The sequence below is a fragment of the Fusarium keratoplasticum genome, chromosome 14, assembly GCF_025433545.1.
Source record: "Fusarium keratoplasticum isolate Fu6.1 chromosome 14, whole genome shotgun sequence".
Lineage (NCBI taxonomy): Eukaryota > Fungi > Ascomycota > Sordariomycetes > Hypocreales > Nectriaceae > Fusarium > Fusarium keratoplasticum.
This window is the reverse complement of record NC_070542.1, coordinates 673,426-698,316: the sequence shown is the minus strand read 5'-3', so window position 1 is coordinate 698,316 and position 24,891 is coordinate 673,426. Positions and strand designations below refer to the sequence as shown.

At 51.1% G+C, this 24,891-nt stretch overlaps 5 protein-coding genes and 1 pseudogene across 6 annotated transcripts, besides 1 other annotated feature; 3 read left to right on the top strand and 3 right to left on the bottom strand.

Moving 5' to 3' along the window:
* Positions 1–7,277: 7,277 nt before the first annotated feature.
* On the top strand, positions 7,278–8,534 carry NCS57_01481500 (uncharacterized protein; the record flags this gene model as incomplete). Its single annotated transcript, XM_053064401.1, has 1 exon — positions 7,278–8,534. One exon carries the CDS (start codon positions 7,278–7,280, stop codon positions 8,532–8,534), a length of 1,257 nt encoding a protein of 418 aa, XP_052906285.1.
* Positions 8,535–9,596: 1,062 nt separating this feature from the next.
* Positions 9,597–10,764, top strand: NCS57_01481400 (uncharacterized protein; the record flags this gene model as incomplete). The annotated part of the gene is made up of 2 exons (XM_053064400.1): positions 9,597–9,609; positions 9,776–10,764. The coding sequence occupies 2 exons, from the start codon at positions 9,597–9,599 to the stop codon at positions 10,762–10,764; spliced, it is 1,002 nt and encodes a 333-aa protein (XP_052906284.1).
* Positions 10,765–12,517: 1,753 nt separating this feature from the next.
* NCS57_01481300 (uncharacterized protein) lies at positions 12,518–13,164 on the bottom strand (the record flags this gene model as incomplete). Its single annotated transcript, XM_053064399.1, has 4 exons — positions 12,518–12,633; positions 12,691–12,733; positions 12,826–12,893; positions 12,996–13,164. The coding sequence occupies 4 exons, from the start codon at positions 13,162–13,164 to the stop codon at positions 12,518–12,520; spliced, it is 396 nt and encodes a 131-aa protein (XP_052906283.1).
* Positions 13,165–17,105: 3,941 nt separating this feature from the next.
* On the bottom strand, positions 17,106–18,580 carry NCS57_01481200 (annotated as a pseudogene). The gene is made up of 5 exons: positions 18,474–18,580; positions 18,198–18,257; positions 17,676–18,132; positions 17,245–17,600; positions 17,106–17,157 (listed from the first exon to the last, which is right to left on the bottom strand).
* Positions 17,106–18,580: a sequence feature.
* Positions 18,581–19,578: 998 nt separating this feature from the next.
* NCS57_01481100 (uncharacterized protein) lies at positions 19,579–19,927 on the top strand (the record flags this gene model as incomplete). Its single annotated transcript, XM_053064398.1, has 2 exons — positions 19,579–19,817; positions 19,909–19,927. The coding sequence occupies 2 exons, from the start codon at positions 19,579–19,581 to the stop codon at positions 19,925–19,927; spliced, it is 258 nt and encodes an 85-aa protein (XP_052906282.1).
* Positions 19,928–23,236: 3,309 nt separating this feature from the next.
* On the bottom strand, positions 23,237–24,508 carry NCS57_01481000 (uncharacterized protein; the record flags this gene model as incomplete). Its single annotated transcript, XM_053064397.1, has 3 exons — positions 23,237–23,582; positions 23,637–23,760; positions 23,815–24,508. 3 exons carry the CDS (start codon positions 24,506–24,508, stop codon positions 23,237–23,239), a joined length of 1,164 nt encoding a protein of 387 aa, XP_052906281.1.
* Between the last annotated feature and the right edge of the window lie 383 nt (positions 24,509–24,891).

Below are 24,891 nucleotides of genomic sequence, written 5' to 3'. Positions count from 1 at the left end.
TATTCCCGAAGCCCTTGCCCACCTACGTCCCTTATTCCAACTTCCACGTGAGACTTATCTCCAACTGGCTTCCATCTCGCCTTGAACGCCCACCACCTGAGTGAGCCACTTTGTTGCCCATCCTTCAAGCTGTTGATCTGACATCTGAGCCAATTCGAGGTTGACTTTTTCTTCGTCTACCGAGATAAAAAAGGGATCTAATTCATGAATAATACCCGCCCTCAGCCATGAGCGCAATACCTGGCACATCCCGATAATCTGGGCTTCAAGCTGGTGGCGCAGAGGGTTCACCATCCGACCTGCTGCTGAGAAAAGACGCTCACACTCAGCAGACATTGGTTGTATCGTGAGAAAATCAAGCGCCATTCGCGATAAGTTTGGATACTTGAATCGCTTCTAGTGCCAGTAAGCGAGAGGATCGTCAATGGAGCCATCGCCACTTTCGCAGTGCGTAATCCAGTGGAGGTATTCGTCTTCGCCTGGCGTGAGGCCATCGTGACCTGCTTCTGGCGCTGTGTAGCGGTTTCGTTTAAGGTATTCTTGGAACGGATTGTCCGAAGTCTTCCGCTGCTTGGGAACTGGCTCAACGGCTAATGGCTCCTCTCCAGGTAATACGGCCTCCCGATACTCAAAACGCCAGACATCATGAACCATGTTTTTTGCCTCGTCAATCCACTCTGGGCGGTCAGTCCAGTTGCGTTCAAACCATTTCCATCGGTATGCCGGATGGAGCGCTAGGCCAGTGTAGTAGATGGGCGTCTCGCTCAATATCTCGTAGTACTCATTCAACTTCTGCCAGCCCAAATTGATGTTGATCCTGAAGTGTTCAGGATCAGGGAAGTCCTTCGCGATATCCTTGAAGCGTTCAAGCTGCTCGAGAAGGAATTTGAAGCCTTGAATAACGTCCCAAATATTGCCATATGACCCAGTCCACCCATGCTTCCGCTTGCGGATCTGGCCGTCGCCTTCAAGCATTTTGATCGTGGCTTCGTAGTAACCAAGGATTTGCGCAAATAATTCGACCACCTCCCAGTCCTTATCGGATAGCTGGTTCTCTGGCTGGCAAATAAAGGGCAATGTGAGTGACTTCTTAGGGCCGCCCCTCTTGGTCTTGTTCTGTTGTTCGAAGTCGATTCGATGGTGGGCAACGAGTCGCTCGATATGGTCGCGAAGCAGTAGAGCTCGTCGTATCATATATACCTGCGATAGCCATCTGGTATCGTTGTCCAAAATGACATCCAATGGCTTTCTGGCTTTGAGTTTGGGGTCAGTTGACTTGTTGAAGGCTTCTTGTTGAATATTGCGAAGCATGCCAGTCAACAAGTCAGATCTATGGATAGCTACCACAAGATTGTGCAATTTGCCTGCTGGCCCCTTCTTGCGCCAAATCAAGTGTTCTGCTTCAGTAAGAGGCTCTGCCCCTGATATCCGCCGCTCAAAGGCGTCAGCATCGTGCCCGAATAGAACGGCTTTGGCGGAGAGGTTCAAGGTATGCCCAAAACAGCGTCCTCGCCTGCGGGCCCCTACGAAGCCGAGCTCTCTACCAATAATCTCCATGGCGGTATCATTGTTTTTCGCGTTGTCAAGCGTGAAATAGCCAATCTTGTCTTGGATCTGATACGATTCAATTACGTCGAGGATTTCGGCGGCGATATTAAGCCCAGTGTGCCTGGCGCTGACTTCGGGGAGCCCGAGCGTAATCTTGCAAGGTTTGTTGTTTTCGTCCCTAAAGAAGCAACAGATACCATATAAGGCGTGCCGGTTTCCAGACCGCCAGCCGTCAAAGGACATGTGGATAAGGCCAGGCGCCTTGCTCAAGGCCTCTATCACCTTCTGCTTGTTTTGTTCGAACCCGGCGACGATCTTTTCTCGAACTGTTGTGTGGGTAATATTGGCTTTACGTGCCGAAACTGACGGGTTCAAGTAATCGAAGATAGCGTGGAGTTCTGCCTCCTCGGCAATTGAAAAGGAGTGATTCCTGGCCACGATCCAGTCGATCAGAAGCCTCCGGAAGTGTTCCTTGTCGAAGCGTTTGATGAAGTCGTTCGCAATTGCTTGTTCTCGTGGGTCGTGTAGATCGAGCTTCATGGATTCAGCGAGAGTCCGCTGCCCCGGAGGCTTTCTGCCCTTAGAATTCGCCTACTTTTCAGCAGTTCCTTTGGTCATCCCAGGAGGAGCGCGAATCCCGTGATCGTTGAACAGATGATTGTACGCGTTGTGAATGCCATCAGCTTCGAAATGACGCGGATGTGGATTATTCTTGCGAATGCACGCTCGACATATCCATCTGCGGTCGTCTTCCTTTTGGATGTCATATCCAAATTGCCAGGCCCAGCAACGCGTCTCTCTGGCTCGCTCAGAGAACGCCCAGCCTGGGAAAAGCCTCCAGAGCGTACGTTCGTACTGTTCATCGCTTGCGGGAGAGGTCGTCAGAGTCGAGACAGGGGTCGAGGTTGAACGGGTAGGATACGGCGTCGGGCAGGGCGTTGATTCGGCAGCGGACCCGAAGCCGCTGTCGGAAATGTCAAAGCAGGAATCAGGCGAGGTCATGGTAAAATAATCTCTTTGTCATGTCGAAATCGCAAAATATGGTGCAGTGATGGGTTAACAACAGGCCGTCAAGTAAGCGCGCATGACGCGTCCAACGCGGTCAGTTGGCACAATAGGCCCTTATCCCGCAGATGTTTCAGATACTTCCTTTCAAGCTAATTTGTTGTGGACAAGCACGTAGCCAGTGTCATCTTGGGGTCGCGTAGTAGATAAGTCCCTAACAGTCTTCAAATCACGAGCTTGACGCGAGTAGTGTCGCTTGCAATTTTTCGCGCAGTATTGAGAAATCGAGGGATCTAGACGCGTTTTTCGAATCAGCTTGCCGGAAGTTATTTAATAGTATAAGTGTTGCGTTATAAATCTAAAATATGGACAGTCGAACCGGATATGTGCTGGAAATGTCATTGTGTAACAGGAAAATGTATAACTCTTGATGGCTCTCAAGACGATATGGCACTCACGGAGCAAGGCTTAAATATACCTATCAAGACTTGTGTTACCCCAATGAGAAAGCCAAGGACATTCCAATGATACTCCCTGAATTTTATGTATTCTAAAATTGCGTTTGTTTAGAAGCTTCATGGTGGTTTTGACACAGGGTAGCAACATTGTAGAAACGTAGGGGCACATCAGGCTCTGTTAGAGGCATTCTGCCAAAATATATGGGCGCCCTTAACTACCCCACTTCAAATCCACCCAATCCACCCACGACATCGTCGAGTGGATTCGGTGGATTAGCCAATCCACTGGAATTTTGCCAGTGGAGTGGACAGTGGAATCCACGAGTGGATCCACTACGTGGATTGAGTGGAGTGGCTTTCAACCCTGGGAATGAACAATTACACGATATCCGAGATATAGACCGATCTCACTGCGGTCGACGCTGGGCAAGATCCCTCAGCCAGCCATTGCAGACAGGGTATCTTACGTTTAGGAGGCGTTGGAGCTGTCACACTCAACAGGGGATTTTGACTGCGTTGAAGCTCTTTATTTCTAAGTAAATGAATGACTGAAGTTGGTCTATTTTATCCTTCCTCGGATATGGTCGTATTCGTCAGCTGTGACGGGGTTTTCCTCACGATCTGTTTCATCCAATCTTGATCGTGTGGGTCACACAGCCCGTGTCGGGGTAGCCCTAGTGATACGATGTGACAGGAGCAAGTCTACAAGGAATGGAGGGCTCACAAGGTCCTTGGCCTGGGCAGCTTCGAGAGTAAGGGTGCTGATGACAGAGCATTCGACGAGAAATTACGCAAGAGCGTTACGCCAAGAGGTATACCTTGCATGCGCGCCTTCTATTGAACAGACAGACATCTGAGAGGTGGGAGCTACCGCAGGTGGGTCTTCCGCATGGATCACTGCTTGCCTCTGTTGTTGTGGGGAGAACCGTCAACACAAAATTTGGCTCGTGGATGACTACTCGCCCTAGGCGGGCAGAGGAGGCAAATTCTCAAAAGCAGATCGACAAGGCACTTATCAGGCGGAGATACCCACACCCTTTTTGATGCACTGGGAAACGAAGAAGAAAAAAAAAGAAAGAAAAAAGAGAGAGAGAGAGAGAGAGAGGGAGATTAAACTATAATCATTTTGTCTCATAATCCCAATTAATCCGAATACGCGAGGTTGAACGGATCAAGGAGTGGCTTAGTTTCTCTTCCTGTATACCACATCCTCCTCATTGCCAGCCGCCTTATTCTCCCATACCGTCGCGTTCATAGCCTTGGTATATTCCCTAGATGGAGTCGAGGGGCATGGCAGCGGCAGCAAATTCTTCATAGGCATTCCAGCACCTGCGGTCTAGTATTATAGTCGGGGTCAGCCTAGGAAGGACTCAATTGCGCCTAGGAGTATCAAACCAGACAGAAATCGCAACGGGTGCCGAACATCAGAACCCTATTGCGGCACTTGATAGGGCCCTCTTCGCGATCAATACGCTGGTCTTCGAGCCAGCTATGGAAACTCACATAGTAATTCGCGCAGGGGCTGGTCATCTTAGTGAAGATGTGGTCGATCAACAATAGCCTGGTCGTATGTTGATTGTCCAACAGAACGAAGGACAAAAGTGTCAAAGGATCAGAAGGAATGAGATCAAGGATCCGGAGGATCCAGAGGATTAAATCCCGCTAACACAGCCTTTAACACAACCCGGCTACAGGGATTAACTGTAAATTCTGATCGTTGTGCACTTTTTAGATACAACTCAGGGGCTTTTCTACATGTTTTTTTCCATTTGACCTTGCGACAAAACGGCTGAAAGTTTATGTCTCTCTACCACACGACACAGCTTATGGGCCGGGATGAGAATACTGCAATTTTAGCTGAAACAAAGGAACGTGAATTAACTAAAGTCCCAATCGACTAGTACGGATGTCATTCTGACGGCAAAACCCCCCAGCAATGACGGTATTGCTGGATAGGTAAAGAGCACGGTCCCTAGCATGACGGCACTCATCGTTCGGCACAATCTATATGTATGTCGATTGAATTGGAAGATCACCTTTCTGTCACAAAATTGGCACACAAAGAACGAACAGTCCTCTGGATCTAGCTCTGCTAAAAGCTGATCAAGTGGAGCTTCGCTGTTCGTGCCGTTGCTTGTACGATTTGGCCGTGGCTGTATCAGTTAGGCAATTCTTGCGTTCAGTTGGCGGGTGGCTGGCGCAAGGACCCCTACTAAGCTCCTAGGAGTGCCACAAGGACCCAACTGTTGGGCTCCGGGCCGGTGAATGCCTCCCCATTCGCCCAACGGCGCACTCAACTGGCCCAGCAGTGAGTTCCGCGTAAGTAGCACGCGGAACGTGGCTGTTGGGTCGAAAGCTGCCGAGACGAAGAATAATCTTGCTTCATGGAGCCGGTTGTAGTGTTAATTCTGTGTCTGTCTGGTGGTGGGGAATCAGTTTCTCAACAACCGAGCCAAGATCCTGAACCAATCTCGAACCTTCCGCTAATTGCGGTGGTAGCCGCTTGTTTCAGAAAGTTCGCCGTTACCATGTCATGTCGTTGTACAGGGGTATGAGTGACAGCTCGCTGACCAAATCGTGCATATGGAAAGATCCGTGCACACTGGCTCATGCTTAGCTGGCAAGTTGGAAGGCTAACCCTATTGCAGCCGAAGCAGTTTTGTGTACATCATGCGAGCCCTAACACTTTAGCTAGGCTTGTAGTCTCGCAATTCGCTTGCTCCTTGGTTATGTAGACATATCTTTGTGTCTCCACAGGATGATATTTTGCACCGAAAGTTGTTTCATAATAGCTGCTCGTAAAAATGTATGCTGTACGCTCGCCGATGTTCCCGCGACATTCAACAGGCATGTATCGTTAACCCTGACGACCACAACACATTTCAAGATGTCACAGAGGCGCCCCCGCTTCTCCCAGTGTCTGCGTCGGTGGCTTACGCCGAGCAAACCCGGGGCACCGTCGATGCTGGCCACATTGTACAGCTCTCCAGATGGAAAATGCGATTGAGTCGCTCAGCCTGGTCGCAATCATGATTTTTTTTTTCTTTTTAAAGCATGGGCAGCCCAACATGCCGTAAATGCCTAGCCCGAGCCTTCTTATCTGAGAAAAAGCCCCTCCTTGAATACCCGTCGGACCATTGGCCAGGCTGTTTACCCGAAAATTTTACGATTAGATAAATATAAGGCTGATACAACAAGGCTCTCTAGCGTGGGCGTTGGCACCAGCGATGATGGAATGAACAGGGTGCCTTTGCGGGTTACGTGGAAGCATTCTCTCCAATGGCCTTTGGTCCCGGTGCCAAAGGAAAACGATACAGAATGCTTGGGCATACGGCACTTATGATGGCGGCGAACTGAGATGTCTGTTCCAGTACTGCATGAACGTAGCACTCAACAATGTAATCTAAGCCAATCCTTCCTCCATCCCACTCCATCTGACACCTACCTTTAACGCACGTCCTTGCAGCTTGTTCAGCTTGTTCCGGGTAAAGCCACATTAACTTTCCCACGATAAGCCGTGTCCCAACGTAAGATTGTCCAGCTCTTGAGTTTGCATGGCCACAGAGCACCTAATTGATATAATGACGCAATCAGACATCTTTGACATGTGAATTATGACTGGAGTGGCGAGTCCATTCACATCATTTGGTTGTACTGCAAAACTGCTGCTGAAGTTCTACTAATTTTATCTGGTCGATCAAGCTGGTGATAAAACATGTGAAACTGGTACTAGTGAGAGATAATGAAGGTAGATATTTGACTAAAGAGGAATCCTGGCCTCTGGCGCATTCGACGGCGACATGGATAATCCCTTTAATGCCAGCCTTAAATACCGAAGCTCCATCTCCTCCATTGCTTTGCCGCCCTCATACTTTCCCTCCACCAGCAAATCGTCAAAACCTCCTTCCCTGCCTTAACTATCAACAGCAGGCCTAGCTTAGCCGAATCCCGCCTCTAAGCCCATTTAAGTTCTACCCTGCCTATTCCGTCCCTCTCTCCCTTGCTTCTTTGCGCGCCGCCCAGTCTTCCTTCCAAAATCGCCCTCAGACCACCTTCATATCAATGCCCCATGCTACACTCAGATTGATCCAGTCTCGCCATCTCAATCTGTTCCTCTATCCATTCCAGATCGAGTGCTCTCGCTTTCATCTATAACTCCTCTCTCAAGCATTCCTGAGTACCTCATCGGCGCTCCCCAATCCAAATAAGTCTTAGCCGACGGCGCACCGCCGGCGTGGTGAGACTTATCAGGAGGACCGTGCTATCATGGACCAAGTTCGCCAAACATGGGGGACGGAGAAGACAATCATGTTGCGAGAGATTGAGGGTCTCAAGGAACGTGTTCATCGCCTTGAAGGTGAGAACTCGATTCTCAAGTCCATCGCCATCCAGGCCACTGGTATCGTGTGGCCAGTGGGCAGCCAGCAGGGCGGTAGTAGTGGCGCTTCAATGGAGAATTCATACTCCTCTACGACCTCAAGTCAGTCGACGTCACGATCCCAAAACCCATCCATTCCGGTCAGCTTCTCCAGGACAGACCCTTTCTCTCTATCTCTAGGCCTCGACGGTGCACCCTGTCGGGCTCACTTCCGCAGTCCTGGCGGCTCTTGTATGGCACCCAGCCGCCCGTCCATCCCTGCGCCCATCGTCCCCTTGGATCCTCTAATCCAGCCCGAAAAATCCATTGACAAAAACTTCCGCTCTTCTCCATCAGGGGATTTCTTTGGGCCGGCTGCGAGCATTGACGTGCAGGACCCCAGGTTGGACGGCATCACCGCCAAGGAAACTGCCGTCAAGAGATATACCTTTACTGTTGGTGACGAGCATGCTGAAACTCCCCCATCTCCAACAACCTCACCTCCAGTCGATGCTGTCCATAACCCGGACAGGAACCGAAACTCCTCCATCGACGGCCCATCATCAGGGAAGAACACTCCATTCGCCCTCACACTCGCAGAACCCACGCGGATGGCAATACATGTCAGTCACACATCCTGTCGCCCTCTCTCACTCATCCCCACCGTCTCTAGCACCGAGATGAGTTCCCTCCATGACCGAAGCTATACCACGACTCCGACACCTGAGATGGTCGCAGATGCGTCAATGCATCCCACAGAGCCGGAAAACTTTGAAAAAAGCGCCACTGGCCAACGATCTCATGAGGCATGGCGAAACGAGCATCCAAATCATCTAGAGCCCATGCTCGACTCCGTGAATAACAAACTACTCAAGGGACCTTTGATTAAGGACATTCGTACTCTAGATGAGATATTCTGTGAGGTGGTCAACCAGAAGCTCAAGCCGGTCGGGCGGAGTTTGCCACAGAGCTCGGAGTTTAATCCTGACCCTCAGGGCATGGATGCCCCGGATTATAGAAGATATAGTTGGTGGAGATCCAATGGCGCGCATGCAAATACCTATGATGACGACTGCGACATACCCGGTCGCGAGAGCGTGGAAGCGGATATTCCCCTCAAGTTCAAGTCCACGTCAAATTTTGGGGCACCATTTGGCACAGTCTAGAACACTGTGTGTCAGACAATTGGTTCCGCAGGGATCTGTCAGACAGCACGTGTATTCGGTCCATTGGTTGAATCAGTGTATTCGTGTTGTGTTCGTTGAGTGTCTGCCCCTGAAGGATCTGCTTTTAATCTTAAGATCCTTGACCCACACGTGACACCCCACATATTCAACAGGATCATTACTGTGGGAGTCTGCAAATGGAGGGTTGATTCGCAAAAAAAAAAACCGAGGTACCTACATTTGTGTAGGTACTCCACCAAATACGAGGTACCATGTTTTTAATACATAAACCCACGGATAACGATTTGGTCATATGCTCAACCCCGCCCTCAGTGAAGCTATCCCTGCTTTTGCGATATCACCACCTTAAACCATTCAGAGTAACTCAACCACAACTATTGCAATTGTGCATCAATTCGCGATATGACTACATCAATGAGCAGTGAATCTTCTAAAGATTGCATAATACAAAAATGGATCAATCCGGCCACCGGGATGCCTAACTTTTTACGCTTTAACGTTGAGAACATTAAGGAACGCACCGTCGCGGCCGTGGAGTTATACGAAGCCGGTTTTTATCGCTCCGTCAAGAAAGCATCCGATGAATTGAAGGTTCCGTATTATAGACTGCGCGGGCGTCTCCTCGGCGCCAAGCCACGCAGCGAAAATGGCGGTAACTGCACGCTTTTAAAGACAGAAGAGGAGGAATCAATACTCTGCTGGGCATACCGCCGGGTGACACAGGGACTGTTGAGATCCATTGTTTAACGGATCAATGGCTATTCCGATCCATTGGTGGCGAGGATGTGGATGTCTTCTTGTCAATAGTTTCCGCTGGTTAGCACCGATCTTTCTTCTTCTTCAATTAACACAACATGCTCATTTCAACACTTTCGGCCTCCCGATAGAGGTTGCAGCGAAATCCTTCTAGCAGTGACGGCATCTATATCGCTTGCTTTTCTGGGGGTTAGAGCGGCCGAGGTCGATAAACTGTCGCCAAACGAAGGTAGCGCTAGCTTTAGCGGGGGCCATCTTTTTGGCGATACCTTCAATTGGGAGAGAATGGCAGAGTTACGTTGGGTTGTCAAGCCAGCAAAGTTTTGTACAGCTAGCTCCGTGCTTGTACGATACGACCCATATATTCCTATATTTGGTATATAGTGGGTCTACCCGTACGTATATAGTACACGTACGTACAACAAGGTTGTACATACTGTACAACATCACTAATAGCACTGCAGTTATAAACCGCAGAACATCTCTATCGCCCAGGCTCTCCGCTTCGTCTCGGCGCTCCAAGTGCGACCGCCAATACTCGTTTGCCTATATCCGGGCTTCCAACCCCTATGGAGAGTCTGACGAGGACGAGATCATCGAGGCTCTGGGACACACCTACGTGCTTCCTGCGCAGTCGCGCCTCAGCAATCATCACGACCGCCGACCCGCGCCATACACTCAAGACTTTAAATACGATCTGGGATTATACACTAATTACGATCACGACGACGGCCCAGAAGCTACCGCCCCCACCGCCTATTATAAAAAGCTCCACGGTCGAGAGCAGATGCCTATGCTCCAGCCCCAGCCTCCCACCAGTTTCATGCATAGCCGCCGTTCCTCGACCGCTGCCCTGCCAACCCAGTCCCAACTCATCCGACCTACCAGCTGCCACTGCATCACAAATCCGACTTTGGCTAGTCCCAAGGCCACCGAGGCTGATGCTAGAATGCACTACATCCCTCAGGGCTACTCACTTAAGAATTGGGATCCCACCGAAGAGCCCGTCTTGCTGCTGGGCAGTGTGTTTGATGCCAATAGCCTTGGCAAGTGGATCTATGACTGGACTAATTACCATCACGGCCCGGCTACCCCCCTCTCCGATATGGCCGGTGAACTCTGGCTTCTCCTCATTCAATTGGCCAGCAAGATGAAGCGAGCTAAGGAAGTTGTGGGTAGGGCGCGTAGCGCTAAGAACCGGGTCCTTGTTGGGGAGTTCATTGACGCCGGTGAGCGTCTTCGTGAGAAGCTGAGGGGGCTTCTTAAGGCCTGCGAGTCCTCCATGCTCAAGGCTGCCGAGCGAAAGACATCAGGTCCAGGCAAGGATGCCGGCATCAAGTTCGTCGAGACGCTCTTTGGCCGGGACAGGGAACTCGACAAGACTGAAAAATTCATGCAAAATGCGAGGCTTTTCAACCTTCGATTCGACGCCATCTGCGAGGAGATTCTCTAGGAACGCAACCGAAGTAAGCGGCCCCACCTCTTTTCATAGCATCTTCTAGAATTTCATGTCTCTGTTGCTTCATGTTTCCACGAACACTTACTCGACTACTTACTCGTACTAGAAGATTTGAAAGGTCTTCTATGGCGTCTATGCTAGAGGACGGAGGGAAGCACTGTCTATTAGAACCCAGCGGGTTATCAGAATATGTTACCTCGGGATCGTTGTGTTCCTTGTTGGTAATTGCAGGTTTAGGGAACGTCCAGCTAAGAGAATTGCGAGTATTGCAGCCTGCGTTCTACCAGCCTCAAATCCTTTCGAATCATCTTAAGCGGGCCCATGAACATGAGATCAAACGTACCGGGGTCAACTGGTCTTACCAAGAAAGGTCTTCGGACTGATGGTGGTACATACATGCTGTCTACATCGTGTCCCCGGCGGCTTAGCCGCTTGGAAACTGATCTAGATGAGCTAAATAGAGCGCCTGGTTGTCTCTGGTATGATCATATTCTGGCAAGAGAACTTCTCCTTTCGCCCTCTTTTTGATGTGGGTTGCGCGACTCTTCGTTAGGTGCGCGGCGGATGGTGACAAGCTGGGTCGATCCTCATCCAGATGAGAAGTATCGGTATATTGGTTTGCAAATCATGCAAGTCGCGTTGCGGGCTACAGACTACAGGAAGTAACCCCAATTGCGAGTCAATACCAATCATAAAACACGACTGATTTGGGATAATCGGACACGTCATCAAGCTTGGGCCGATGGCGGTGAAACGGACCGAGAGAATATGAATGTCAGAAACAGACAAGGACTGGTGTCAGAAGGGTGCACCCTCAGTTCCGAGACTTGTGCCTTGAACGCCTCAGTTTGCAATTAAACAGTGTATATGTCTCGCTCTATTCTGGCCTGTTCATCATAGGCAGCTCCCTTCGTTCCCCTGTTTTCATCACACTAGGTGAAAGATCTTCATGTTACCGGTCACAACATGATGCTGCTTACCCGCATGCAAACACGGCCCTTTTTATCTAGCGCCGGGATGGTAAGTATCCTGTGAATCTACTAGCTTCCGTTACCAAGAGGGAGATTAGACGGAATAGGACAGATCAATACATTCTAACAAAATCAAGCGGCCTCCCTTCATATCCATCAAGCTTAATGCTATGACGGAGACAGGCTTTATAACATACCGCAAGGCAGGAATGAAAAAGAAAAAGAAAAAGAAAAAAACCGATCGTCATCTGCACAACCCACTAAGTAGACTGTAAATTGAAGAGACGTAACTTAACAGGCCGTTGAACCACATCGCCACCGTCCGCCAAAGAAAGTTCAGCCATAATAACATAAACAGCAAGAGAATGCGGCAGTCTGACGGCCCGAAGAGAATGGGAACGCAAACTCCGGGGGCCCTGCCAATCCCATGTGTGCACCCTTGCACCCCAAGCCCCGATTCGCCAAAGTATTGACCACATCAGAGTCATAAGCGGTCCGCCAAGTCTGTGATACTCCGCCAAAGACAATCCACAAGGTGAGGCTACTAAATCAACTAACTGGACTGTCCCATTCGAATACCCCGTCAAACAAGCGAATACGGTCTCGAAAGAGGCATGTAATGCCTGCTCGGTGATAGAAAGAAAGGAAATCCACGAAACCAGAGACGCCGTGAAGATATAAAGGAAGAAAGATGAAAAGTCAAACCGAGAGCCTCGTGAGAAGGAAAGGTCTAAATTGTGGCCGGGGTTGGGGCCGGGTACAGCCAAGGAGTGTGCTTATTGTGGGAGCAGATTCTTGGACTCTTCGTCGCTGAGGAAGATTGCGTGAACAGGGTCTCGGCGGTTCTCAAGCGGAACGTAGTCGCAGTCGACGTAGGAGGGAAGGAAGATCTCTGTGGACGTCACAAATCAGCCCAGAACTGAAGCATATGTATTGTACGGCAGCATACCTGGATTCCAGGCGAAGCCCTGGCTAGAAGAGAGGTAAAAAATCTAATTGAGGTATTGTCAGTACAAGCTAGCAAAGACAGGCATATGTCTCCTCATCTTCTGGGGAGCGGAGGTTAGAGCCTAGACCAACATACCAGCCAAGGCGGACCATCCGGGTCGCCGATGTTGATGACGGTCCATTCTTGCACGGAGATGGCGGAGCCTAGGACGACAGTCAGCAATGTTACGCATGAATGAATGCTGATCAATAATGTCATGCCATTGCCGCTACAGTCACGTCAGATGGGGAGGAGGCTCGACATACCAACAAGGCTCGGTCGGCGGGTGTGCAGGGCCTTGTCCTTGCCGGCCGATGGCGGGGCCGACGAGGGCGAGCTCAAGGAGGAGCTGTTGGCAGAATAGCTGGTGCGCTTGGGCGAGCGATGATATGGTGTAGCTAAGGGGCCAGCGGAAATGGCAATGGAGGACGGCATAGTGTGAGGCTGTAAGAGGCAATGATGAGGCGGGCAGGCCGGCCGGAACGGGAATGAGGGGATATACTGTGTGATGGACGAGGGATGACCTAACTCTTTCTCATATAAATAAGAGTAAACACGAGTCTACGACATACTGTATTCGGTGCCAAAAGCGGGAAGTGCCGTGAACCTCTTGGGTAGCAAGAAAGCGGGGATTGCAGCGAGCCTGACATTCATGAATGCCTCATTACGATAAATGATGCCATTAAAATGACTCGGTCTTGGCGACAATGCTCGAGGTCATCCTGCTTGACTCCTTGTGCTAGGTCATAAGCTTGTCATTTGTCGTACCTCTGGCCCAAGCAAAGAGGCGAGATCTAGGAACAAGATACTCGCCGGCCAACGTACCCTGTCTATCTGACTTATGCTCTCTACAGCTTCCATGAGCAAGGAGTTTACAACGCTGGATGTGATGTCGCATTTCTCGACACTGCCTCATTCTCATCCGACTTGTAGCCATGGTGTGTGGGCGTCCAGATCGAACGGATCCGGGGCAGGCGGGCTGGTCTGTATGTGTCAGACAACTGGCTCCACAGGGATCATTGATGGCACCAGTCAATTGATGAGAATTATCTAAAGAACAAAAGAAATCGAACAGCCATGTGTTCGGGCACAGCTATTTAAGCTCATGTCGTTAGGATTATGCGACAGGCCAGATGTGAAACCGGATAGTTACATCCGGTCACACGAATGTTATGCGACAGTATGCTAATAAAGTAAGGAAGGCGCTTGGACTAGTGGGCAAGGGCCGGCCCGCTTGATCTAGGGTCGCCAGAAGGCTTCGCTCGAGAGCCATCACCAGCATCTGCCCGTGACTGAATCGCCTAGTCCCTTCGTGCCAAGTACATCGTGAGCCTAATGTCGCTGCTGGCTACGGGTGACCCCGAGCTCCTACCGCTGTTTGTCAGCCTAAGCGGCTGGCGGTGAGCACGCCCCGCACACCAACGCCCAGAGCGGACAAGCTCCAGCTCTCCAGCTGGCCACACAGGCGGTTGCTCAAAGAGGGAAGGGAATAAGCCAGTAGGGGCCGAGACTGGGCCGCTCCGACCTCTTAGAGGGAGCAAGTGGAGGCCAAAGTGCGAGAAAACGAAAGTTCGCGCTATGTTTCAGAGATCTGGTAATTAGCTCACGCCTGGGACGCTGGGGAGTCACCAAAGCTACGAGAGCATGACATCATCGGTCAATCAGCGCCGTTCGATCAATGCCGACAGCTTTTCGGGCCTGAGGTTCGAAGCCTTGTCAAGTAACTGTAAGGACAGAGTGAGCTTGATAAGAAATAGTGACTATTAAATCTCGGGCTGACATTGAGATTAGCCCGATTACATAGTGCCTAGCTGTGTCCAGTTACGATCTGAGCGCGACGATGTGAATACGCGCTTGAGACTCCTCAGCCTGTGATGAAGCGAATAATTGTCAGTGATGTTGAAAGGTCTAAGTTACATGTGTCTGAGAGGAGCACAGCTCCTCACATAGTATCCACATCCCTGCCACCAGCAGATCGGACCATCTTAGTCATACAGTCTCAACAGCCTGGCATCGATCCTAGGATTGTTAATGTGAAAGCAACGTGCTTCCAAGTCTGTGCATTGAACAGGACAATCCGTGGTTATCGCTTGGATCATGTTCTCAGTCTAACCGGTGAAATTAACCTCTCGGGTGACTGGCCGCGTGAATACCACGGTGTCTGCCCCGAGCTTTCCGTGTTGACTTAACGCCGATTCACCGGGTGTCCTCTGCGCCCTGGGAGGGGGCTTCTTGCTGGGTTGTTACACTGCAGCGTACGGATAAAGCGATTGCAGAGGTTTCTTCACAGCCAGGGCCCGCCTTGTCGCTAGGACTGACGAGGTGATAGGCTTTCTTGTGCGACAGGGGTAAACTGATGTGAAATGGAATTGGTTTTCCGGGAAGTCCCATGCTCATTGACGCTTGTTTCAATTTCCCTTTTGTTGCGGTCGTGGCCCACTGCGTCACCGTCAGTTCCAGTTCAGAGTAAAAGACAACGCGACCTGAAGAGAGACGGGATTCATCAGGCTGGGCTGGGGTGGTGCGCCGGAGGTACGAGGCCGAAGTACCGCCCGTTCTCTTACACCGCATCAAAACTGAAAAGGCCGGCAAGTAATATCATGGATCCATGCCGAACAAGGAGAGACCGGGGGCCCCGCTTCAGGTACCTGAAGCTAAAGAACCTACACTGACGTATCTACCTCGTACGAGAAGCCCAAGTCCCAAGCCCCACACGAAAACGGGGGCGTGTGTCTTGCCAAACACCTCCACCTGACGTCTGGCGGGGCGCTCATCATGTCCTGGGGGTAGCGGGCGTGAAGATACTCCCGTACCCCCCTTCTCCCTGTCCCGATGGTGCCCTGTATCTTGCGCCCTGGGCTGCTTTACTTCAAGATTACCTTTCACCCGGCGGCACAAACACCAGACCGGCGAGGAATACAAGAAGGGTAGCGACCTCCCTCTTCCCCACGAGGAAGTTGTTGATCATTCTCACCATCGACTCATCAAGAAACTATTTAGGCACTCACCATCGCCTCTTTTCAGCTTGTGCTTCCTTGCAATACACTCGCGCCACTTAACTCTCTCATACAACTACTATCACTACTGCTCAATATTACTCGACACTCAACACTACCAAACATCACGAACTGAGCCAATCGTACCTGGCTCTCTTCACAACTATTCGAAGCTACTCAAGCTACACCACACCACAATCAACATGCCTGCTCAGCGACCTTCGCAACTCCCTCCTTGCCCCGGCCCGCCTCCCAGCCGCCCTCTGCCTCCTCTGCCCAAGCGAGGCTAAGCAGATGGACAAGTCTAGCGATGGTCGAACAACAAACTTCTCACGTCGCCTCAACCTCTGGGAAATCATCGGCTTCAGCCTCCGCCTCTTACAACAACATGACTCTTGGCTTTGACCGGTTCCAGCAGGCGCAGCAACCTCTCGTCCTCGGTTACACAGGCAATGGACAAGGTTCGCCCGGGTCTTGCCAGGCCTTCGCGATGGCGCGCGTGCGCAAACGCACATGGGAGTCCCATCTCCAACACAACACCAACCCGTTTCCACATGCACCTCATGAATCACAACCATACTAGGTTCTTGTGAGCTGGCCTTGACCTGGTCAGTCATCTGCCAATAACACAGCCCCCCTCATCTCATCGATTTGGCCGCCGAATCAATCTACCTGCCTCTACCGGACCTTCACAAAACCGTCCTAGGCCGCTCACCCAACCCAGGCGCTCACGACCCGGCCACATGGCCGGCCTCTTACAGCCACACACCTCTTTCGTCCTTTTTGGCCGGACCGATCGGACTCTTTCAACTTCACTTCTTTGCGTGCGCCTTTCATCACGAGCGCATCACCGTTTCAATACCCCCTTGTCACTATCTAATCACCTTGACTTTTATCTCACTTTTCCCCCTTCTCTACTTCGTTTGATCACTATTTGGGAGGAATTTGTTCCACGGGTTTCAGGAACTGTATTAATAGAGAGGCATTATCACGGCGTCTTACACATACACCGCAAAGTCTGCTGCGTTAGCAATCTTTTTCGCATTGCGCTGTGTTACGGTGGTCGCGATGGAAACGAGGGTGGATTTTTTTAAAAATGAACACGTCGGCTGGGAACATAGATGTCATTAGGATGGGCTTATTTTACCCCTTACTTAGGCGCAAATGGGAGCATGCCCACTGATCACTCAGTGTTGACGGAAATGGAACAGGATACCATTATCATCACTCCGACTAAAATGCTCGTCCATATAACATACCCCGTCCCTTTATCATATGACCTCAGTGCCGCACAGTGTCAAATACGTTTCGTACCTAAGACAAACCCGATAATATCGCTAGCCGGGGGGCAGTATAGAATAAACGCCTTGCGTCGGGCTTCTACAGCCTTAAGACGCCGTCTCCGGTTTCCTGGCATAGACGTTGGGCCTCCCTTGCGTGTCAGCCATAGCCCAGAACGTAAAGACAACTGAAAGGGAAAGGAAGGAAAGAAACAAGAAACAAAAGCAGCATTACTTACACAATATAGTACGGCCTGATCTTGGCATTCCGTATGGATTTCCGCATCCTCGCCACGAATAGCTGGATCTCCGCGTACTCCCACCCCATGATCTCCTTTAGCATGAATAGCGCAAAGCCCTCTAAACTCTCATCCAGGAAGGCGAGGTTGTATAAGCCGATCTGCTTCAGCTTAGGGTCGCTGCTCCACCCGCCGATGGGTACCTGGTTATTCTTCTCGCGAATGTCCACGAAGCTAGCCGCCTCCATATGTTTGCGCATGTTGCCCTCCAAGCCGATGCGCGCCGTCTTGCCCATGCGGTCCGTCGCCTCGAAGAATACCTTAGCCCACTGCTTGAAGATGTGTTCCGGGTCGTTCTTAACTGCGGGGATGTCGCTGTATAGCGTGATATTGAACTCGCAGTCCTCAATCTACCCGCCTGGTAGCAGCACCTTGTATGCCTGTCGGTATAGCTCGGTCCAGTCGTCAATGCTGCCATATAGTCCGCGGATGTGTACAAAGTCGAAGGTTTCCGGGGGGTAGGTCCACTCAAGCTGCGCGTCGTCGATGTGGAACTTGCAATTCGGCGGCACCCAGGCGGGCTGGATGGGGCTGATGTCCGTGCCAATGACCTTAGCCGACGGGTAGGCATCGGCCACATCTATGGCCCAGATGCCCGTGCCCGTACCCACATCTAGAATCTTAGATGGGTTTTTGCCAATGGGTGCCTCGAATAGTCGGTCGCCCTTGAGCATCGTTACGACGTGGTGCGCTATATCCAGGCCCTTATTCTGTTTGTCATCGTTGGGCCCCCAGTATTCGGTTGTCTTGGACCTCTGGAATGTCCGACCGTGGATGTTGCGATAGTCGAGAATGCTCTCTGAGAGGGAGACGGTGGAGGAGATGAAGCTGTAAACGGTTAGGAAATACTCTCGGGGTTGGGCGCGAACATATAAACTGATCGTTAAGTTTACCTTAACTTACCTCTCGTTATCCCTAAATCCGGAAATACCTTCGTCGTCGTCGTCGTCGTTCTAGACGATATTATTTGTTAATACGGAGTCCACCCACGCAAACCACCCAACCAGATAACTTCCCCTGCGGAGAGGGCTATAAAAAAAAAAAAAAGTGGGAAAAAAGGAAAAGCAACAGAGAGGGAAGAGAAAGAGGGCAAGGGAGCGAAACACATACAAAAGGAATCTGCGTGTTAGTGGGGTGTACGCCGCCTGTTTCTGGTGGCTGCTCGTTACCTTCTAGGGATTGAGGTGACCCGGCCAACGACCGGGTCTTGGGACTGTTCTGGCTCCTCGGGCTCGACATGGCAGCCTATGCCTATGCTCTGCGACGCTATGCAGAATTCGGTTCAGACTTGAACTAAACAAAGAGTCTATGGTTGCGAGCTGAACTGTACGGGGCATAGACGTAAAAAGAATTAAATACTTGTTGCCGTAAGGGTGGGGCAACCATAGCCCAACAACGGGCACCAGCGGAACCACGGACTCAATCGCTTATACTGTAGCATCGGTTCGGCAAGGCCTCGACGAATGAGGACGAGCCACGGCGCAGCAGCGGCAGAGCGAGAGGGATGAGGAGATCTCCGACTGGATATCACCGGGCCGATGCAGCGTGACGGGGCTGCAGATTTAGGTGGGTATGTTGCCGTGCCTAATCCTGACGTAGATGGCCAATATTGATTGGCTATCGACAGCCACGACCAGAGATCGTCCGGCAACGTGAACAGTACGTGTGTGTGTGCTAGCTCTCAAAGATGGACTTAAAAGTTCCGAAGTACCAATCGCAGGGCGTTCAGTACTCCATTCTGAACTCTAGTCTGTTCCCGGGAAAGCTTCAGTTCAGAGTCCATAATCGTGGTGAAGTCTCCAGTCGGTGGTGGAAGTGCTAAGCGCGGGGTAATTTGAAGCTCGTGATCTGGGCTGGCCGTCTCTCCGCACGCCCTGTGGACAAAACCCTGCCACCAACTGCGTCTTGGGCCGTTTAGTTGCTCGCCTGCTGTCTGACTGATCAATTACCCCAACTACGGCATCCAAGCACGACGGCCACAGAAGCGGAGCTAGGAGCAGTAAGAGCTGCTAGCATGTAGCACAGTTTGCAAACCGGATAAGTCTCGTGCTGTTTCAGGAACCACTTCGAGCCGCCCTGCCCCAACAAATCTCTGCGGAGAGAGTCACATATACCACCGCATTACTCCCCTCCCAGCCGTTTCTTCTCAGCCTAGCCTCTTTTCCGCGAGGCTCACGACAAATGATCCCGTTTTATCGGCTCCATTTTCGAGCCACACACGATCATATGAGATTCCCTCCACAGAATCGGACCGAGCTATTCTATATATTTAACATGACGAGGACGGACGGGCAGCATCCCCTTCCTAGCTCCGGTCACTACGATCCACATCCAGCCATGATCGGGTCGGTTGGTTGGTACCAGCCACATTCGTCCATTCGTGCTCCTGGCCAACACACCAGCGAGCTTATCGAGACGACAACTAAACCAGACGGCATGCGCGCCATGAGCCCGCGGATGGCAAGCGACGATGTTGAAGCGTTGGAGCGTGAAATGCACGCTGAACTGCGCCGGTTAGTGTAGACTATGGAATCTGCCGTGAACGTTTGATGTGGCCGAGGATGGCCATCTTGGGAACTGCTTATTGACGTTTGTTCCTACTAGGCATGCGAAGGCGTTGTAGGACTCGTTCCTCCTCATCTTTAACCGCGTCGAGGCAGTTAAGAAGGGACATGAGAAGCTAGACAGCAACAACAAGTTGCTGCATAAGTATATTGGGATTTGACTAGCATGCGCTAGACCGTGGCTTAGGGAACCACGAGAAGTACCGAGCCTTTTGTGGGCGGTTTTTGTCGTTCCCCCGAGACCGACGCGCAAATAACCACGACTGGAGCTCGACTTTGAACTTGGTTCCGACAACTGGAAATAAAATCTTTTGACGACTGGATTTCTGTTGTGGCGTTTTGTAGTCTCTAGACGTCCTGGGGCTGAGCCACGAGCCAGCCCATATCTTACATTCAGAAACTCCCCCCAATAAACTGTACTGCCTATTACTAGCGCTTATCTGTCTTGCTTAAGAGACGTCCCTAATCGTGGAAATAATCGTTTGTTGCCCCACCCTTCGCGACGCTGATATTCTCTAGACTATGTAAGCCTGTAGATGAAGTCCGTTGAATAATATAATTGGCTAGGTATTGCTTAATGCTTTTGAGCTTGTCTGCACGTTTGTCCGCACGTCCCCTACGCGCGCTGCGGCCGTACACTTCACTGCGATAAATTCCACTAGGGTTCGTAGTCTGATTCCCTATACTTGTGACGCGAGATAGGGCCGTGTCGCTCCACTCGAGGCCCCGATGCTTAAAGCGCCTGGTGGCGCCAACGGCGAACTGTCAGCGGTTTCGGAACCATCCCCAATCATCGAAAATGCTACAATGGCATCGGTGAACCGTAACGAGTCTACGACGAACTCTATCAGGGACCTGTGCGCCGGCGGTCATAGTAGAGTTCACGTGGGAAACTTACGAAGAATCGAACCGCAATTAGTGCGTTGTCGACCTACTACTGATTGATCCCCGCGACGGCAAGGCATGCGATGGCATCAAGCCATAGGATACCATCACCGAGTGCAATAACCGAGCCCAAAAACCCGTGGTGGCGTAGAGAAGCTACGGTTATTGATCTGTTTGAGAAGCTGGCTGAGGTGGTGAATGGGCCCTATTCGAGAGATCCGGGAAGACCGAACCATATAGATCCATCGCAAACGGATTCGGCATCTGTGGAGGCCCCATCATGGGGGATTGCCATATGGTACTCGTCCCGGCCGGCGCGGGGTAGTTCGAACCATCTAACATAATATCGCTTATCCCGCTCTGGCTCGTCGTGCTGAAGGCGGACGGACTAGATCCGTCCACCACGTTTTCGTTCGGTCGTGTACGGGGCGGGCGATATCGTCTCTCGGGGCGGTGCAGAGAATGGGATTCGGTGGCGTTCCGATGATCGAGCTCTCGCAGCGCGTTTTTTGTCAACACCTGTTGCGAGAAGTTATCCCAGAATCGTGGAGGAGGAAGTGCGGGATTCTCGAGCTTGTGTTTCTTGGTAACGTGTTGTGCCTTTGACGCTTCTGAGGGCTTTTGCACTTTGTCGAGGGGAACCGAGGATCGTGTAGCATAACCATCCTCGTCGATTAAAGACGGTTTGGAAGGCTCCCAGAGTGGGAACCAATAAGATCGGACATGTGGAGACTCTGAGGTTGCCGTTGCCGAAGCTTATCCGGCCCGCTTCTGAGAACGTGAAGGATGCGAATGGGGGAAGCAGAGCCTTTTTGTATCTTGGGACGAGATATTTTTAATACATGCTTGCGTTATTATATAAGCATGCCTGCGTACGCAGATCTGGCCGCACGCAGACCAGCTTACGCAGATTCTATCGTAGGCAGTCCTGCATACGAAACCTACTGCTTAAGCAGATCTGCCCGTAAGGCATTCCCCGCACGCAGGTCTACTTGCGCCAGCATCCGCGTACGCAGCCCCATGGCTTTTTGCAGGGGCAGCGTCGCCCACGCCCAATGCTGCGGAAGCCAGTCATCGTCTACAGATTTACGCTAGAGCAACCGCACGCTAGATATTACTTCAGTCCGTGTTTTTATTATTATTATTATTATTATTATTATTATTATTATTATTATTATTATTATTATTATTATTATTATTATTATTATTATTATTATTATTATTATTATTATTATTATTATTATTATTATTATTATTATTATTATTATTATTATTATTATTATTATTATTATTATTATTATTATTATTATTATTATTATTATTATTATTTTATGTGCGCTACCGCCCACAGGAGACAAAATTCTCGAGGCATAAGTCAGAAAGAGGTGTTGGAGAAGTGGCATGCATGATGATGTTACACAGGCAGCCACCTCAAGGGAAGATGTCACCCCATGATACCTGAATTGTCAGAACAGCGTTACAGATCTGTTACAGGATCAGCAGGTCTAGTATCTTGGTCTTGCCCCCTCAGATACAAAGACAACGAGGGAGAACGAAGAACAAGGAGGACGAAAAAAAAGGAACCTCATCAATACACTCAAGATCATCCCAATATCATCTTTCATCATCAGTGACCTAGTGAGGGCGCGCTGTCTGACAAGAGGGCGCTGACGATTGCGAGCATGACGAAGTCTTGGAAGCAAGCCTTCTCATTGGCCCGGCGATTATTTGGCCCGATTCCGAGGAGTTGCGCCATTTCAAGGAGAGCCATCACAAGCGAGATGCGGTCTACCCCGCCTCCGCATGAGCAAGTGAGTGGCCACGATTATCCTGGAATTAGCGTCTGCCACCCTGGAGAGTTGCGACATTTCTTTGGCCGCCTATTATTAGTTACCCACGGATTCCTCCTGTCTCTGGACACTGCGTCTAACATTCGAACTTCGAAGCTCACATAACTTATCTCCCTCCTGGACCATGGCTGCAAATAACGCTATCAGGATTCAGCTCCTATGTGTCCCTGATTGCCTATTAGTGGGAAAGGTTCGCAGTATCGTCGAGCATTGCTTAGCCGAAACGAACATAGACACAAAGATCGAGGAACTTATTGGGGAGTATAATTCTCCTACCCTCCTCATTGACGGCGTTGACGTCACGGGTCATCCACCAGCTCCAAAAGGGCAAACTGCATGTAGGCTGGATATTCCGAGTGAAGAGCAAGTACTCGCTGCTCTTCGGATTTGTCGCGGCCAGGCAGAGCCGAGTCGTGGAGGGAAAGCCTGAGAGGTAGTTGTATACGTCCGGGTAGCCGAACTTCTTTCTGACACTGCGTTAGTGAAGCTTTCTTAAAGCTCCAATGGTGCCGAGGTCTCCTGCACCGCTTTGAGCTATGAATGTTCTTGATGGGGTAACTCTTTTGCTCCTTCTAGGCCAGATGACGGACTATCCACGCGTCTGCGATGAAGTGCAGCCTGGAATATCTGAGACTAGTTAAGGCCAGATTGTTGGTTTGTGTTTGAGCCACCGTACATGGGCATTCCATTCTGACCTGGAGGCATACTGTAGCCAGGCATCTGCTGGTTGTTTATCGTGTTCGGGTCGGTGCCGTAGGGCTGGGAAGCACCCATAACTTGACCGTTCATGTTGCGTCTGTCAGCGTTGTTACTGTTGTCAAGGCGGCCGAGCGAGCTGGATCGAGAGAGCTGGCTCTGGTCCTGGGCCATGTTGTTTATGCCGTCCGAGACGGGGACCATGCTAAAAGGGTGGACCATGTTGTCTCCGGGCAGGTTGTTTAGGCCATTGAGATGGTTTAGGTCTCCCTCGTGGGCGAGTCTAGTAGCCTTCTGTGCCTGTTGGTTCTTCTTGGCATGGGCTTAGGGGTAGGACAAGTGACTAGCTCCAGTGGGGTTTCCACGGCGGATAGAATACTTCTGGAAGTGGCGCTTTAGGATATTACTTCGAGAAAACGTATCGCGGCAAAGGACACACATGTAGGGACGGTCGCCAGTGTCTAATGCGCGCATGTTAGCAATCATTGTTTGGTCCGTAACTCATCTATACTTACGTCGCAGAAGGTGGCGCTTGAGGTGCTTGGCGTGGAGATATGTCTTAGTACAGTGAGGGCAAGGGAATCTGCCGTTAGCGTCCTTCATAGGCATGTCTGTGTTCCTGGTTCCACCGGTGCCAGCAGTAGGAGCAGCAGGCCGGCTAGGAGCACTGGGCAGAATGCCGCGTCGTCCCGGGGAGCCTATGACGTGGGTAGGCTGCATGAGGGAGCTGGGGCCGCAGGGCGAGGAGACGCCAGGCTGGGATATAATGCCGCCGGGAGGCATGGGACGAAGCACAGGAGGCCCTGGACCACCGGCGGGAGCGGGAGCGATCGGCTGAGGGTGCGATGCGGCGGTTGTCGCCTGGGGCATCATGGGCGCAGAAGTTCCATAGGCCTGAGGAGGCGGGTATTGACTCTTAGGCATTAAGTAGAGACCGGCGCAGTTGGCAGGCTGTGATGTCTGCTGCTGGTAGCTAGGCAGGTTGGAAGCGGAACAGGGCGTGTTTGGGGTGCCCGGAGTCCGCGGTGTGTGCGGATGGCTGCCGTAGATGTTTTGCATTGCCGAAGTGGGAGGCCATAACGGCGGCAGGGTCTGGGAAAGAGGCGCGCCGGTTTGCAGCTGGGTGGGAGACATAGCGGTAGGCGACAGATATGTCTGACCAGAAGAAGTCGTGCTTATATCATTGGAGAGGTACTGCGAACGGTCCAAGCTACTCTTGGTAGACGCGAAGTTGGTTACAAGGGACGTGTTGAAGAAAACCGCGACGTAAGACGCCCGGGGTTTGATGGACTTTGTCGGTAGATGACAAGTCTAAGCCGAGGATTGCGGAGAAGGAGAAGGAGGAAGAAGGGTCGAACGGATCCGAATAGAAGTTTGCAAACTTCGACAGTAAACAAGGATCAAGCAAGATGCCTTGTAGAGCTCCGCAGACGAGGTTCCTAGATGGTGGGAGATGAGGCTCGTGGCAGGTCCCTCTTCGAAGGTGGTGTTTGGAGCGGATGCGCAGACCGGAGAACTGGGTCTCAAACCTTTTTAGTATTTTTTTTCCCCTTCAGGCGGGCAAGCTGTCAGGGCAGCCAGGTCGGAAAGGA